Source organism: Gossypium arboreum, chromosome 8 (assembly GCF_025698485.1).
Source record: "Gossypium arboreum isolate Shixiya-1 chromosome 8, ASM2569848v2, whole genome shotgun sequence".
NCBI classification, from domain to species: Eukaryota; Viridiplantae; Streptophyta; class Magnoliopsida; order Malvales; family Malvaceae; genus Gossypium; species Gossypium arboreum.
Window position 1 is genome coordinate 75,116,866 of NC_069077.1, and position 17,745 is coordinate 75,134,610.

The 17,745-nt window shown below is 34.4% G+C and overlaps 1 protein-coding gene and 1 non-coding gene across 3 annotated transcripts; one reads left to right on the forward strand and one right to left on the reverse strand.

Moving 5' to 3' along the window:
• Nucleotides 1-830: 830 nt before the first annotated feature.
• On the forward strand, nucleotides 831-936 carry LOC128279814 (small nucleolar RNA R71). The gene has a single exon (XR_008270009.1). It is a non-coding gene; the product is annotated as a small nucleolar RNA R71 (small nucleolar RNA).
• A 1,561-nt stretch (nucleotides 937-2,497) lies between these two features.
• Nucleotides 2,498-4,423, reverse strand: LOC108464952 (uncharacterized). Of its 2 annotated transcripts, XM_017765241.2 has the most exons (3): nucleotides 3,221-4,423; nucleotides 2,830-3,129; nucleotides 2,498-2,732 (listed from the first exon to the last, which is right to left on the reverse strand). In XM_017765241.2, the coding sequence occupies exon 1, from the start codon at nucleotides 4,317-4,319 to the stop codon at nucleotides 3,303-3,305; it is 1,017 nt and encodes a 338-aa protein (XP_017620730.2). In that variant the 5' UTR covers nucleotides 4,320-4,423; the 3' UTR covers nucleotides 2,498-2,732; nucleotides 2,830-3,129; nucleotides 3,221-3,302. The 2 variants fall into 2 exon arrangements, with proteins under 2 accessions (XP_017620730.2, XP_017620722.2); XM_017765233.2 differs by lacking the exon at nucleotides 2,498-2,732 and having other exon boundaries at nucleotides 2,817-3,129; nucleotides 3,221-4,356.
• Nucleotides 4,424-17,745: the final 13,322 nt, after the last annotated feature.

Below are 17,745 nucleotides of genomic sequence, written 5' to 3' on the forward strand. Positions count from 1 at the left end.
TATTAGAATTTTAGTGAAACAGGGTCATAGCAGTTTCTGAATCCCCTGTTCCAACTTTAGAAATTCACCATAAATTGTAAAGATATAATTAGGTAGTGTATTTTATATTATCAGAATCCTTATTGAGTCTAGTTTCAGGATAAATAAACCTCATATTCATATGAATTTTTTACAGAGAGAAATGTGGTTCGTAGTAAACAGAGGTCAGACCAGTCAAGTCCTGAAACAGGGGTAACTTTAACTAATAAACTGTACTAAATGGCCCAACCAAAAATTCTAGAAAAAAATTAGTAGATAGGTATATGAGTCTAGATTCAGGGAGAATTTACGGATCTTGATTTCGAGTTTCGTAACTCGAGATATGATTTTTCTTGTGACTGTGATGCAAGTAGCTTAAAAGCTGCGAATGTAGAAATAAATAATCCAAAGTTCTAAATATGTTAAATTAAGCTTAGTAACACCTCATACTCGACTCCGACGACGGTCTCGGGCGTGGGGGCGTTACACTTCCAGTTCATTATCAGAGTACAACGCATAGCTTCGAGAACATCGTTCATTGACAACTTAATAATGGTCTTTAAACAATGTAGCTTTTCCGATATTTGTTGATATTTATCGTCCTCTTTGACTGCTTTAGCCTTCGATGACTTTGGATTATTGAGAATCGCTCGTTGGGCCACATATACGAGTTCATGGCCATGCCCTCGATTAGTTGACAAGCTTGCTCGTAGGTGTTGTTCATGAAGGCCCCGCTTGATGCGCCATCTAATTTGGCTCTCAAGCTACCATCTAGCCCATTATAAAATATTTGCAATTGCAGCCACTCTTGTATTCTGTGATAAGGGCACTTCCTTAATAACAACTTAAAACATTCCCATGCTTCGTATAGGTTCTCGCCCTCGATTTGCTTGAAATTGGCGATGTCACATCTTAATTGAATGGTTCTACTTATGGGGAAAATTTTATGTGAAAACTTTCTCGGTAATTCGTCCCATGTAGTAATGGAACTAGGCTCTTACGAATCAAGTCATTTGTATGCGTTGTAGCACAATGAAAAAGGGAAGAACAGAAGACGAATAGCGTCATCAATAACCTCGTTATACTTAAAAGTATCACATAATTGAAGGAATTGCTTTAAGTGTTAATTTGGGTCTTCCATTATATTCCCCTAATTGCAAGTTATTTTGAATTATTTGTATTATTTTTAATATTGTATTTTATATTAATTTTAAAAAATTAAAAATTTTATATAAAGAATTCAAATTGAAAAACTTAAAAGTTTTATTTTGAAATTTAGAAAACTCTAATATTTTCTAAAATATATAAATGTAAATTCTAAATACTCAAAATAATATATAAAATTCAAAAATTGGAAAATTTTAGTTATATTTTAAATGTTACATAAAAGAACCCTCAATATTTCCAAAAATACATAATCTAGAAAATTTTAAAAATTTTTATTATTTTTATTTTTGCAAAACAGCAAAATATATACAAAAAAAGATTTAAAATTCAAAGCAATATATCAAAATTCTAAAACAAATGAAACAGTTTTAACTAAAAAAAATAGATTCTACAAATTGATAAAGTTGAAAAAAATTCTAGGCAAATGTAATAATTTTAAAAATTAAATATATATATATATATATAACTTTTATAAAAGTTCTTAAAATTTTAAGATATTAAAATTCAAATCGACATTCCTCGTTCCACAATGGTTAAAGTGAATGGTATATTTTCTAACATATTTAACTTTATTTAAAAATTTAAAATTTTTATTATCTTTCGATATTTTAGAATTTTCATTTATTTTATTTCAATAAACATGAGCTCCAAATGTCGCTTACCATAAGTTTTAGAAGCAAAAGTCTAAGTGATACATTTTGATTGGCACGGCATCCAGAGGTAGATTCTCATTAGGGCCTAGAGCGTGGCCTCCAGAGTTTTTAATTATACCCTTAAATTTTTTTTTAAAATTTTAATTAAATCCTTCCAAAAATTTTAAATGTTTCAATTAAGTTTTTTTTCTTAAATTTTCGTAATACCTCTAAAATTTTTAAAGTTTTAATTAAACTTATCAAAATTTTTAAAACTATCACAAAATTCTCAAAGTTTTTAAAATTTCTAACTAGACCCTCAAAACTTAGTGCTAATATCCGCCACTGACCACATGTCAATATTTTTGTTTTAGTCACGACAAAGTCTAAGTTCTAAAGTGGGGCAAATGTTGAAAAACAATATAATTCCAGGGCTAAACTAAGCATTATGCCTATTTTTGTGGACGCATTTTTATTTAGTATTTATTTTTGGATTAATGTAATTTTTTACCCTAAACATGAAATTAAGTTCACTTTGAAATTTGAAATTAGACATATCATTATTTTTTACAAAATCTAAATTTATGAACCAAAAAAAAAAAAAATGCTACCAAATATAGATACAAAACGAGAAAAAGAAAGTATAAATAGCAAAGTGAATCTAATTGCCACATTAACCCTTTACTTTTCATCGGATGCTAGTTTCATTTCACCCAGAAAATCAGTCGACAGCATGTAATGTGTTCACACTGGTTCATGTCAATGCTTTAATTTGTTTTACCAAATACATGGCAAAATTACTATACCTTCGGAGTTTTAAAGCTACAATGAACTTCCTTCCTATTGCCTCGGCAAACAAGAGGCTTCCTTTCCCTAGAACAACAAAGTATGTCCGCTCATTTGAAATTCCAGCAGCTAAAACACCGTCAAGAAAATATGAGAAGTTAATTTAGAGAAGTATTCCAAAACACTACTATGGGTTGAAAAGATCTTCAATAATTTCAGGACTTACTCAAATCTTTTGTTTCATTTGTGAAAAAACAATGTACGTTCATCGACCATACATACATGGAACAGAATAGAATATTGTTGAGGTGTGAAGGTTGATGGACTTATAGAGATATTCAAAAAGAAATAGAACTGAAACTCCAAGCATTAGGATGGTCTCAGGGCGTTTTCCAATGCTGTATGCAAGTGAAGAACCGGAGGTGTATATATTATTAGCGAGAAGAGATGGCCATTCCTCTACCCATTTCTTCAAACATCCTGCGAAACAAGAAGATAACATCGGCACATCAATGTTGATCACCTCCTGCCATCATTGAAGAAAAACCATTATTAGTTGACGAAAAACCTTGACCGTCCATAGGAAGCAACTAGAGTGGTGCCATAAAACAACACACCATAAAAATGAGTCAGGCATTAACACAAACAGAAAATGGGCATTCATGTTCACGGACACGGAATGCATACTCCCATCAAGAATCAGCCCTGATATGGAGCCCACATATCAACGTAACCCTTTAAAGAACGCGGAAGCCCCTTCTTCCAGGCATCACGATCCGGCACCGCCAATTCGCCAGTTAAAGCGAGGGAACTATCATCATCCTTTCGGTTCCCAAGATTCAATACAAAAAGCTTGTCGCCAAAAACCCTATGCATGGCCTTCAAAGTCTCTTCCATCACCATCTTCCCATCTCTGCCTTCATCCTCAGCCTCCACGCAACTACCCCCTACATTCACCATGATTCTCCCGCCTTTTCTCAGGCTCTTCCTTAACTTGTGCCACGTGCTTGATTCCTGAAGCTCTGGTATCAAACTACCTTTACTGAATAAATCCACTAAAATACCTGCAAACCCGTTTCTAATGCTAGCTTTCAATCCATTTCCAATGGAAATGAAAAGTCTATTTGGGTTTTGTTTTTCAAGCTTTTCAAGGCCAAAATATTCTCTTCCAACTGCAACCACAGATGGGTCAAGTTCCCATCCGTGGATTATCAAATCTGGGTATAATTCAAGCATCAGGCGAGCCGCGGAGCCCGCCCCGAAGCCGAGAATGCCAACGGCTCCAGGGGGTAAAATAGGAGGCAGAGTGGCGAAAACGTCGAAATAAGTGTTGGTGAGTGATTTGAAGAGGAAAGAAATGCTGTGGATGTTTCCAGGGGAATCAAGGAGGAGGAGCCTAGAGCCGGCGAAAGGGTGGTCGGCCCTTCGAGAAACTTGGAGAACGCGGATATAGTTATACCTGGTTTTGAATTTGGCGATGAGTTTGACGTCGTCGCTGGGGATGCCGTCGTCTTGGGTCCCTGTTTGGGTTTGGTGGGAGTTGTGGGACGGTAGAGGGAGTGGGAGTTCGAGATGGAATGGTTTTGGCATTCCAGGTGTTTTGAAGGAGAAATGATTCCATGACCGGGAAGGTTTGAGAGTTAATAGAAATGGGTGTGAGACGATGGGTCGACTTTGGTAGGAAATTAACCTTAGGCCTTGGCCTTGGGACATCATTACTCTGTGCAATATCTATCCTCCCTACTCTTCTGGTCCGGGGAGGGGTGGTTAACTCTTTTCTTTTACGATCTTCTTTTGCTTTTCTGCTCAGACTGCATCCTCAGTTCCCACAATTTGTTGCCCTGCTAGTTTTATCTTTTAACTAGAATTATTTCCCTGTATTAGCAGGGGTTTAAAATTGTTTAAGTAAATATTACGTATATTTTAAATTATAGAATAAAATTATGGGTAAGTTAAAGAAATATGCCCTTTTTTCTATAAAATTTAAGAAATTAAGGTTTTCTTTAATTTATCAGTATAGATTGTTTTAGACAGAAAGTAAAAATACTGTCATAAACTATGTCAACTAAAAATGTGCCATATAGAATACGTTTTCACCAAAAATTAAAATTTATCTCCTCTAGTTAAATGATTAAATGTTATTGTTTTCTACTTGAATCTCAAGTTGAGTTTTTTCTTACTCATATTTGTATTTTTATATTATTTTATTTAAAATTTTTTAATTAATATTTGTAACATATTAACTTTTTGATTAGATGACTTGTTGAGGGCTACTAAGTTCAATTTCTTTTATAAGCATTTTAATATGTATTTTTCTATATTGTTTCAAGCTTGTTTTTTAATTAATGTTTATAATTAAAAATTATATTGTTTTCAAGTTTTTATTTTTAATTAATAACTCTTTTATTTATAAAATTAAATAATATTGCAAATATCATTATTTGAATTAAATATATTTTATATGTGTTGGATTTATTTTTCTATCCATAGCATTAAACACCATGCCCACAATATAGGTAGAAAAAATAAATATTTGACATATAAATATTGTATATAAAGAAAAATATATCAAAAGAATAAATTGATGTTTTTAAAAATAACTACATATTTATTATTTGATTTTATAAATAAAATAGTTATTAATTAAAAATTTGAAAACAATATATTTATTAATTATAAACATTAATTAAAAATAAAACAAAAGCTTTAAACAACATGAAATAAAAATACATATTAAAGTGCTTGTAAGAGGAAATAAACTTAAGGATGAAATCACAATTATCTAATTATCTAACCATCTAACCAAAAGAGCTAATGTGTTAAAAATATTAATTAAAAATATAAAAACTTGAAACAATATGAAATAAAAAATATATAAATGTGAGTAAGAGAATAATCGAACCCGAGACTCTATGACAAAAGCATTAATATTTAACTATAGACCAAAAACACTAAGTTGTTAAATTTTTTCTAAAAACGTATCCTATAGGGGTGCGTATTCAACTGATGTGGTTGAAAGCGCACCCTGTAAGACGCGTTTATTTTTATGAACCAATGAAATACTTATAGTTTGATATAGAATAAATTGTCTATCATTTTTTATCGACAGACGAACTGGATTGATAATCAATATTTCTTTTTTCATTAATTCTCTAAGAGTTAATGTAACACCCCTCACCCATATCCAACGTCGAGACAGGGTCGAGGCGTTATTGGACTTAAACATTCACAACATGCAAAACCGAGCCACAAAATTTCACCAAAAATTAAAACATCTCAAACACATGCATATCGTCCCTTATATAGGTCTTCGAAACCTATAACATACATTAGGGTGGTTCGGGACTAAACCAAAAAATTTGAAAATCTTTGGGCAACTTAACTAATTTTCTTGTTTCAGAGAGTCACACGCCCGTGTGGATTGGGCCGTGTGGTCAATTTCAAGGCTATTTTCCAAGCCAATTGTCACCCTTAATTACCTACATACACTTATACATTTTCATAGCAATTGACATGGCATATTTTAGTAATTATATATTCACAATCAAGACAGAAGCATGACATTCTTACAACAACAGATAACATATTACCAACCATGCATGGCAAACAAGCATATGCACATCACCAATATCAGACATAACATGAATAGCTAGATTTATAAGTCAGAATCATTAGCTCACTAAAGACCAATATATTTGGCCAAATTATAATAAAACATGTTATAAAACTAGGTCCCTATACATGTCACTCACTTGATAATTCTAGCATATGTGTTTATACTGTCAAGGTGTTGGCTTGATAGTGTGATGCTGCCTCCGACGATCTTCAACCTCGAGTTAACCTGACAACATATTAAGCTTGGAAGCTTGGCCAAACCCTAACCATGGCTGCTTTTGGTACATTCTGTTGTAGCAAGAAGAGAGGGATACATTCTATTGTAGCAAGAAGAAAGGGACACATTTGGGGTTTAAAATTTGTCTTTTAATTCATTTTACCCCTAAATGACCGAAATGCCCTTTTTACTATTCTTTCAAATTTTACCCAACCAAGGCTATTTTTGTCCAACAAGTTATACAATGGTTTAATTATCATTTAAGGACCTCCCATTTAAAATTTCATGACAATTAGACACCTCTAACATGTAAAACTCAACTTTTGCATTTTTTACATTTTAATCCTTTTTACTAAATTGAGTGCCCAAACATCGAAATTTTTGAACGAAATTTTCACGAAATCATTCCGTGAAATTGTAGACCATAAAAATATAATAAAAAAGAAATTTTCCTCATCGGATTTGTGAACCCGAAACCACTGTTCCGATTAGGGTCTAAATCGGGCTGTTACAGTTAAATCCTTCTGAAAATATCAAAATATCCAGATTCATTTCTCCAAGTTGAATAGAGGATATAATGATTTTGTTTGGATTCTCAGTCTAAGCAGGAGGTAATATACCTTAATATTATTGATTATTCTTTTATTTAAAGAACCATCTCATCTCAATTGAAAACGCAAATACCTTTTTAGGAAGAAATCAAGTTCTGCTTCTCTGTTGCTCTTATATTGCTTTTTCTTTCTATGTTTTTTTTTTTGTCTGGTTTATCATAATCTTTTTCAACATCTTTTTATTGGTTTGAGAAAACAAATTTCAAATTTCCTTGTTTTTGTGCATCTGATACAAGATCCCTTTCACTTATGGGTTCTTTTTCTTATTGATTTCAATGCACTGCAAGACACCACATAGGCTTTTTAGATGATTCGTCACAAAGGTTTTACAGATAACTCGCCATAATTGCTTTACAAATTACTTGCCATAGGCTCGGTTTGGTTTATCACCAAGGCACTACATAAACTGTCGTGTTTAGCGATATGGATTTTCCTAAACTCAACATTGCCTAAGGTTTGCCCGTCATTGCCTCCAAGACACGTAGAAACCTTAATAGACAAATGTGACTCATCTGCCATTTTCAATATGTGTCATGGCCATGGTCTTTCCACATATTTGTCATACTGGCCTTTTCTCATGTTTACTATCCTATCGAACCTTATGTTTACGGTCCGATGGACTACATTTTCACCATATTAGCTTTTGTTTTTACTTCCAGGTGGACATCGTCAAAGCACTACCTCGAGGTCCATTATCATATTGCATATTTTCCCGAAACTACACCCAACCCGCTTACTCTAATCTTACTTTGTCATGCATCATTCATATTAAACATAATGAACACATTTACATTGATTTCACTCATACCCATAATAGAATTATAATTCCCAACACATAATTTCCCATGAATGCTTACCACACATCATCATATTCATGTAGCACATCGTACACTTCATTTACCTACATGCAGATGCTTTATAGAAAACACCCACACACATATATACAACAACTCCTCAATAAGGCATGAATGACTATTGGGACATCAACCATACAAAGATTCATCATAAAATAACATACAGTAGTCGGGTCTAGAAATCCACCTTTACCTTGGCCTGGAGCTCTATTTCAATCATCCTTCCCAATCTAGCAGCAACTACTTAAAAGATCATGAAATTTCCATTAGAATGCTCATTTACAGATAGTTTACTAACATTTCAAATACATGCGACCCCCATGCAGGGCTTCCACTCATACCCTATTTTTCTTATGTTTTTTTAACATCCCTTGTAACACCCCGTACCCGAGACCGTTTCCGGATTCGAACACGAGGTGTTAACGGACTTAATTCATTAATTAAACAGCTCATACAATTCATTTTAAAATTTCCAGACAAGCTGGCTAACTGCATCACAGTCGCTTTAAAAATCATATCTCGAGTTACGAAACTCGAAATCTAATTCCGTAAATTTTTCCTGAAACTAGACTCATATATATATCTACTAATTTTTTCTAGAATTTTTGGTTGGGCCAATTAGTACAGTTTATTAGTTAAAGTCTCCCCTGTTTCAGGGTTCAACTACTCTGACCTCTGTGTATTACGAATCAGATATCTCCCTGTACAGAGCTTCAATGACTATGCCGTTTATCTCTAATAAAACTAGACTCAATAAGGAATCTGTACATATAAAGCATGACTTCTAATTATCTTTGTAAAATTTATGGTGAATTTCCAAAGTCAGAACAGGGGATCCAGAAATCGCTCTGGCCCTGTTTCACAAAAATTTAAACATCTCATAAAATATAGCTCATATACCTGTTTCGCTTATTCCATATGAAAATAGACTCATCAAGCTTCGATTCCATAACTTATTCATTATTTAATTCCATTTCTACTATTTTTAGTGATTTTTTAAACTCACGTCACTGCTGCTGTCTGAATCTATTTTATGGTAAATTTTACCTATTTCATGGTTTCCATGGATTAGCTAGCAATTTGACATACATAATACCAAATATGATCATGATTAGCCATTCCAATGGCTAATCATTACCAAGCATTTCTATTTCCATACAACTCAATAACCATATCATAAGACCATATATACAAAATGATTATAATGCTATACATGCCATACTCAAAATATACAAGCCATTATGCCAAGATGGTATACGGATAGTGTGGCGTGCCTCCGACCGTTTCCGATTTCGAGCTGGCTTGTCAACACTACAAGGAATGAAAAGGAGGAGTAAGCATAAATGCTTAGTAAGCTCACATGCAAATAGCAAGTAACATAACCATATAAGCAAACATAAAACATCATTTGCATAATCATCACCAAGACATTCATATCACCTTTTCATTTATCATCTTACCATATTGTTGTTATATCGAGTTTTCAACCCGAGGGTTAAGTACATACCTGTTCAAATTATCCATTTCACAACACTTACCAATCGTCCCTTTCATCTTGAGTATTCCTCCATTTGAGTAGAACTTTACCCGTTGAACACATCGAATATAATTGGATACATGGAAAGTTTGCACATAAGTGCCACATATGTAGCCAAGCTACCATGTAACCCGCCCATAAGTGAACTCGGACTCAACTCAACGAGCTCGGGCGTTCGCATCCATAAGTGAACTCGGACTCAACTCAACGAGTTCGGATGCCTAGTTACATCTCACGAACTCGGACTCAACTCAACGAGTTCGGACGCTCGCATCCATAAGTGAACTCGGACTCAACTCAACGAGTTCGGATGCCCAAATATCCCAGTGACATGTCACTTGTATCCTAATCCATTCCCGAGGTTCAACGGACCTTTTTCCCAATCATGTGTCTCAACCATCTTCTACGGAATGCCGATATCGATACTCGGTAGTATTTCACATTTTCCAAGTATATCACATAATTTGACATATTATCAAACAATTATCACAAGTATAATATTTCATAATAATTATCATATCATTTAAAAACATTAAAACATTTAAAATAATAACTATGTTACCAACATTTACATATGAACTTACCTCGTATGCTGAAAATGGCTATTTTACCATTTCGTCCACAACTTGGTATTTTCCCCATTTTAGCACAATTTCAGTTTTCCTTGCTCTATCATTTAAAATATAGTCTAATTAGGACTCACATTATTCAAATTGACCCAAAATCATATTTTGGAAAAATTACAATTTTGCCCTAAACTTTTGCATATTTACACTTTTGCCCCAAAGCTCGTAAATTAAAATTCAGCCTATTTTCTTATGTTTTATGACATGCTGATCATTTTTCCTTCTATGGCAACATCAAATTCTCACTCTAACATGTACTTATGACTATTAGGTATTTTTACCGATTAAGCCCTTTTGCTCGTTTTCACTTAAAACCGAGTAGCACAAGTTGTCTAACATAATTTAAAACCTCATATTCTATCATAAAACACCAAAATACACAAATTTCACCTATGGGTATTTTTCCAAATATAAACCCTAGGTTAAATTATTGCTAGCATAAGCTAAATCGAGCTAGGGACTCCAAAACGTAAAAATCATTAAAAGCGAGGCTAGAACGGACTTAAAATCGAGCTTGGAAGCTTGAAAACCCTAGCCATGGTTTCTCCTTGCTATATTCGGCCATGGGGCTGAAGATGAGCAAAATTGGCTTTTAATTTTGTATTTTAATTCATTTTACCCCTAAATGACCAAAATGCCCTTACTACTAAACTTTCCAAAAATTCCATCCATGTCCAATTTTTGTCCATAGACTTAGAAATTGGTAAAATTACTCTTTAAGGACCTATAATTAATAATCTAATTCAATTTTATGCAAAATACTTCTAGAACACAAGTTTTGCAATTTATTCAATTTAGTCCCAAATTTCAAATTAAGCACTTTATGCATAAAATTTCTTCACGAAATTTTCACACAATCATGCAATCATATCATAGACCTTAAAATAATCATAAAATAATTATTTATATCTCGGATTTTGTGGTCACGAAACCACTATTCCGACTAGGCCCAAAATCAGGATATTACATCCCTACACTTCAACAATCGTGACATGTAGAGCTATAAGACTTACCAGAAGGTTGAATCATCCACTGATTGAACAAAATCTTAGCTCTAGCTTAACGAAAAAGAAAAGAACATTTAGGTTAGAAATAAGGACCAGAACGTAGAATAGAAAGAAAAATCATCTGGAATGTCCTCCTTGACTATATATATATATTCTCGGTCCCTTTTAGTGGATTTTGACAAGTAGCGATGCTTACTGAAATTGTCCCCTGATTTCACTACAAAATTCAGGGGGAAACGATACAGATCAGCATTACTATTTGACTAGTTATGAGGAGGGTCAATTCAATCTAGTTGACTCCCAAATAATCCCATTATAAGAACCAACTTGAATAGTGTTCATGCAAACTGAGCATACTATACATTGACGGTGACTTGTGTATGGCGTAGTCTTAAAGATAATTAAGTCTCCTATAGCTTTCTCATATACTTAGTAGGCTCTTCGTGCTCAACAAAAACTCTAGGGCATACTCTTCATTAAGCGTACTCTTTTTTGGGCGTATTCTTTCTTCACTAGAAGATACCCTGTAATTAAATCATTAGATACCACCAATGGGCGGATACGTTAACACTAGTATGCATCAATACTCTAACTTGCTAGCAAGCCAGTAGGGTGGCGGATATGCTACCATAGTGGGTCAAAACAATTAACATGCATACCTCACTCATCTTTTTGGATCTGCTGTTTTTGGGTGTGACAAATCCCTATTAGACAACAACTATAAAATCACACAATACAATATACTAATAAAAACCAACGTAAAGTGGATTGTGGAGATTCATTTTTCAATGCTATCTCAATTTGTTTACCATAATCCAAGGGATTTGGTTGCTTAATCCAATCTAATCTAATTTTCACGATAAGTTTCTTCATATGGATTGATCTTCAAAGTTAGACTTCATACATCCATGATGTCAACATCATTTAAAGCCCAAAGATTTCATTTCAACAAATTGAAAACTTTAAATATTTCAAGTAACTATCTATCCCAGTGATGGTGGAAGTGGCTACTTCCTTTTGGCATTTATCTAGCCAGTTCAAATACTTGGCTAAATAAGGGTTATTGGCCAATTTTTTTTAATTAGCCTTTTAGGCTGTTTTTAAAATTAATTAGGGAAATAGGCAAATTTTAGGAGAGAGAAAGTGAAAATGCATCCAGCTAGGTGTACTTTCTATTTCTCTCTCTAAGGTTAGGGTTTTATTTTTTAAGGTTAGGTTTTATGGTTTTTTAGGGTTTAGGGTATTTTAAAAGTTTTCAGGGTTTTCAACTAAATCGACAAAAATTCTTAGGTAGTTTTGAAGGGTCAAGGATGTGATAACGCACTTCAGCACACATAAATTTCATATGCCATAACAAGATCAGACCATCACCTTAGAAACCCATCGTGGGTAAATCCAATTTTGGGGTAATAATGCTTGATACGATCAGGGGTTGAAGTTTAGGTAGAGATCCTAGTCGGCAGCTGTGATGCGGTCACGTGTTAGAGTATAATCGGGGGGCTAGGTAACGATCGTTACGCAATCAAGAGTTCAAGCTTTATGGATACCTGCAAACTATGCCCTATATATACCATACATGAGATTGATACCATATTCATACAGAAAAAATTTGAGAACTTTCAGTGTAATCAACGTAATTTTTTATCTATTTTCAAGTAGCCAGTATATTTAACATTTCATTCTTATCTGAAGGCTGACACTGAGGTGGACAAAAGAAGGCTTTTAGGTGAACAACGGATGTTCTGTCACAACAGAGGTCAAACTTGGGTCGAGACGAAGGCAGTTGTAGTTGTTAATGGGTTGTGTAATAATAAAAATCGTTGTCACCTCGAAAGGAGCATCACATTTATTTCACCGCAATACCCGCTCCTCGCCTGAGAATCCTTTTGCATCTACAACGGTGCCAGTCTTTGAATAAGAATAAAGGTTAACGGTACCGGTTGCCTAGAAATCGAGAATAAAATTACACTAATTATAGCAGGAAGCCCCAGAGTTTTTCCATATGAATATGCCATCAAACTTCTATATGATATTTATAAGGCATCATTTTTGGGTATTTGAAAAGATTAAGCTCATAGTCGCGTAACAATCGTCAACTGGCTCCCTCGTTATACCCTGATCCATTACCGTATAACAACAATCGATTGAGACCTCCATGTCGACTTCTACCCTTGACCTAAAAAGCAAAATCACCTCAGAAAAAACTTCCCTAGGATAGGCTTCGGAAGTAATGATCCCATCTCGGCATGATATATGAAATGGGTGCGACTCAGAGCAATATTGTATCACCGGCAACTCAAGAATACCTCGAACATAAACCAAATATTTTTAGCAATCGAAATTTTTAAAACCATGAAATTTTTTATAATGGAGAAATGGAAAGGGTTGAGGAGAAATTATATGACTGAGGGATGATGAAGCTTGGTTTGTTTGAGCCATTTTATAGCCATAGGGAAGGGTCTGTTTACAAAGAGAAACCTTGAAAGCGCGCTGGAACATATTTTAAACGTGTCTAAAGTGTTCGAATTATTCGAAGTGTTAGGCTTTTCTCCCCCAGGAATAGGAAATTTGTTAGAGAAAGCTCGCCCAGCTAGGGGTGCTTCCTGCTAACATGGTAGGAAAGTTGTAAACTCTAAATTATATAGGTTTTTCTAGTAGTTTTTACCACCTTTTCACTTAAAAATAATACTAATCCTACGTATTTGTTAATTAATTAAGTGAATTTTGTTTATATTCCGACAATGGACATAAAATTATAAAATATTCAAATTTATGCTTTATTATGTTAATTTTGTGCATAAATTAAATTATTTTAGGTTATTTATTTATGTGCTATATTTAATTATGCGGTGAGAGCATGAAGTTGATTTAATAAAGAGCTTATTATAATATTTGCATGGACATGAATAATTCTACCCTACTTGGATGGCAAAACCATGCAATTGGGTCATGAAGATGTTACTTTGACCTAGTAAAAAATGGTGCTACATGGTGGACAAGTCTAACTATTAAATGGGTCACGAAGTTGTCAAAACAAGGAGAAAAGAAGCCCAATTCGGCAATGATATTTGGGCAGCCAAAAAAAAAGCTTTTGGGATAATTATTTGGAGATCCCTACACTTGGAAAATCAATGAAAATCAGCACACTATGTTTGTTTAAGAAACCGCCCACCCTTTGCATGATTCAAGCATGATTTTATACTTGAATCAAGCAACCAAATCACCGCCTTTCCACATATCATGGTCAGCCAAACATGGGAGAAATATAAGGGATATTTGATGCCATATTTAGTAAACTCCTCTACCAACCTCAAGTATAAATACCCACTCCTATCTCACATTTCAATCATCCATCATTCATCCTTCATTTAATATTTCTCTTTCATTCTCTCATATCATTCATCCTTCATTTAATATTTCTCTTTCATTCTCTCATTCTCTCATTCCCTCTCTTCATTCTCACGCATAGCATCTCATATTTCCTTTCTTTCTTAGCCAACAAAACCTTGATAAGATCATCTCTTCGTTGGCCACTTTGAAGAGCCATTAGCAAAGGAGCAACACAAGGATGGAAGGAAACTTCTTCAATTAGATTTCGCAAGGTTGCTGATTCGAACAAGGTTTATTCTTCCTTTACTTGTTACTTTGATTTTAATCATATGTGCAATGTGTTTTGTTATATTGCCATCAACAATGGTAACTTAAATTTGTTTAGCTAGGATGATTGCATCAATCCAATTAAGTTTGTTTAATTCATGTTTATAGTGTTTGTGCCTCAGTCAATCATGTTTTCAAAAAAACTCAAGCATGTATTTCATTCATGCATGATTGGATGCATTGGAATTAGTTGAGCAATCCTAACTAGACGACGACTAATGGACACAATAGTTGAAAAGTGCATGCTTAATTTAGATCCTAACCCGACTAAATTAAAGGTTCATAATAACTTTAACGAGCTCTATTATCTTGCATGGTTTTTAGGTAATGTGATTAAATTGTTTCAAACCTAACCCGTCCTTGTTACTTCACATAATTTCTAAGAAACCTTTAGTTTAAAATGATCAGTAAAATGCATGTTTTACTAAGTAAAAGATTTCAAAAAGACATAATTTGGTTTCAAACTCATCAAAGATCAAGTTTCCATGGAATATTTTCTAAACACTGTTAAACATGAGAAAAATGAATTAAGTTTAATGATGTAATTATTCTAGGCTATTCATGTTACTAATTGTTGAAGTTTGTGTTGTTGCTGCTAAATTCATCTCATACATTTTAGTTAATTATCATACTTATTAGAATTGCATTAAGGATAATTTTGCATCTAGTTAATTATTCTTGACATCCATCACTCAAAATGTTGTGTTTTTATCACCAACTTATGAACTTTAATTTTAAAATTAATTGATTAACATAGACAGCCTCTATGGAGACGATAACTCTTTTACTTACTTATTACTTGATAACAATTGTGTACACTTGCACAAACCTACGCATTACAAAAGCGCGCCTAGTTGGCCAATTTGATTTCACCCCCAACTGGGTGAACTTTGTCTAACAAATTTCCTATCTTCTGGTGGTGAAAGTACCTTTGCAAATGACCTTTAAGCACGCTATGCAGCGCAAAATCTCGATGAAATTATATGACTTTTGAATGCATGATGAAAATTATTTGCACTATAAAATATGCAATGAATGTATGCATTTGTAAACAAAATTCATAGAACGTATTCTTTTTCTCCCTACATAATTCTCTTATAAAAGGTGCATAATTTTCATAGCATAGACACACATAAATTTAATATCAAACAGAAGAACCTTGCATCACGAGTGAGAGTTGTGTGTACTCCTTCGGACAACTCTTTACTTATTTTTTTGTGTTTATTCATCCAAATCGTGACTGATATTGAAATGAGTCAACGAGTGAAGTCTGTTATATACTACAATGGTCAAATATGTAATACAAAATTCAAGGTGGTGTTTGTAGGAGCAAAGCTCCTGGAATTTGCATTCAATAGTATCATTCAAATAAGTGAGCTACGGACCAGAATTAGAAGGAAAGTCAGGGGATTGACCCGGGGAAGAATTATGAGGTTGCATGCAGATTTCTTGCAACCATTGACCCCTATAAGTATGAGCTATTTGATGTAATTAGGGAGACGTATCTCGAGACGGTCATATCATTGCACACCGCAAGCGAAAATGCTATTATTGAGTTATATGTCGAGTTCACAGATGCTGATAGATTGGGCCCATCTTTGACCACAGTCGCAACAAATACGAGTACTAAAGCTGAAGTAGAAAGTCCTACTACACGGTTGTGCGGTGGGTTTTTTTGCCTCTTTCAAAGCGGGCCTGAAGCATATATGGGTAGACATTCATCGGTCTCTGGTATCGATCTTAAATTTGAGGGTTAGTACCAGTCAAGGTTATCAGCATAATCCAAATATAGACACTCAGGCTCGATATTCAATCAGTGCATTCGATTTCAACTTCGACACTTGGTCGATGTTATGTGGCAGAAGCAATTATATCAAGGGATCATTGACGTACACTAGTCATCAACCCATTTAATATTCTGGCAGGCACATGGGTTACAGGAGAACCGATGACCTACTCCTTTTGACGAGGGCTAATGACGATACGTCCAACACTGTAGTTGAAGATGACAATAAAGTCACAGATGAGGAAGGAGATGCAAGTGTAGAAGAAAGGGCTACGGACACAAATGAGTGGGAGAAGTCAGAACTTGAGCCAATCTGGCAACGTAGTCTAGATGGTTCAGAAGTGGCACTATTTTTCAAACCGGATTCGGTTACAATGGAGGCAGAACCTTGAGAGTCTAACGATGATGCCTTGAACAATGCTCTAAATCTAGATGCATGATTCAGAACATATGAACCTCTACCCCACAAAATGAATATCAACTTATCGCCCAAGGGTGGTTTAGAGTTTTCTTGGCTTCCACATAGAACATTTGGTCATGCAAGCACATATCGTGATATACAAGTACTGGAAGTTAGACTGGAATACCCTAAAAAATTTGTTTTTCTTGCTGCACTAAAGTAGTTAACATCAAGAACGGCATGAACTACTATGTCACGAAATCTCGTTCTGATAAGTTGGAAGGAAAGTGAGCAACGAAGGATAGGAAGTGTGAGTGGAAAATCACGGTGTCTTACCGGAAGAAAACTAGGATGTGGACGATAAAGAAATATCCTGGTCCCCATACATGTGTTACAACAGGTGTAAGTCAGTACCATTCAAGGCTAGACTCAAACATGATTGCTGACATTATTCTATCAATAGTGAAAGCCAGACCCGAAATTGAAATACCAGTGCTGATTGCAGACATACGTAGCCAATACCAATACACTCTAACATGCTACAAAGTGTGGGTTGCAAAATAGAAGGTTATGGAAAAGTTGCATCATGGGTGGGAGGGTTTGTATAACTATCTATGGCAATGGTGTCAGGTATTTGATCGGTACGTACCATGTACCATAACTAATCTTGAAATGCACCTAGGGTACTGCGGTGATTAGTTGGTCCCTAAGAAAAGAGTATTCCACTGGTTATTTTAGACTTTTTAGCAATGCAAAGAGGCATTTCAACACTGCAAGCCTATGGTCCAAATTGATGACACCTGGTTATACGGAAGGTATCAGCAGCGTCTGT

Bases quoted from the DNA above. Each gene is read 5' to 3' on its own strand.
- LOC108464952 (XM_017765241.2), bottom strand. From the start codon at position 4,319: ATGATGTCCCAAGGCCAAGGCCTAAGGTTAATTTCCTACCAAAGTCGA.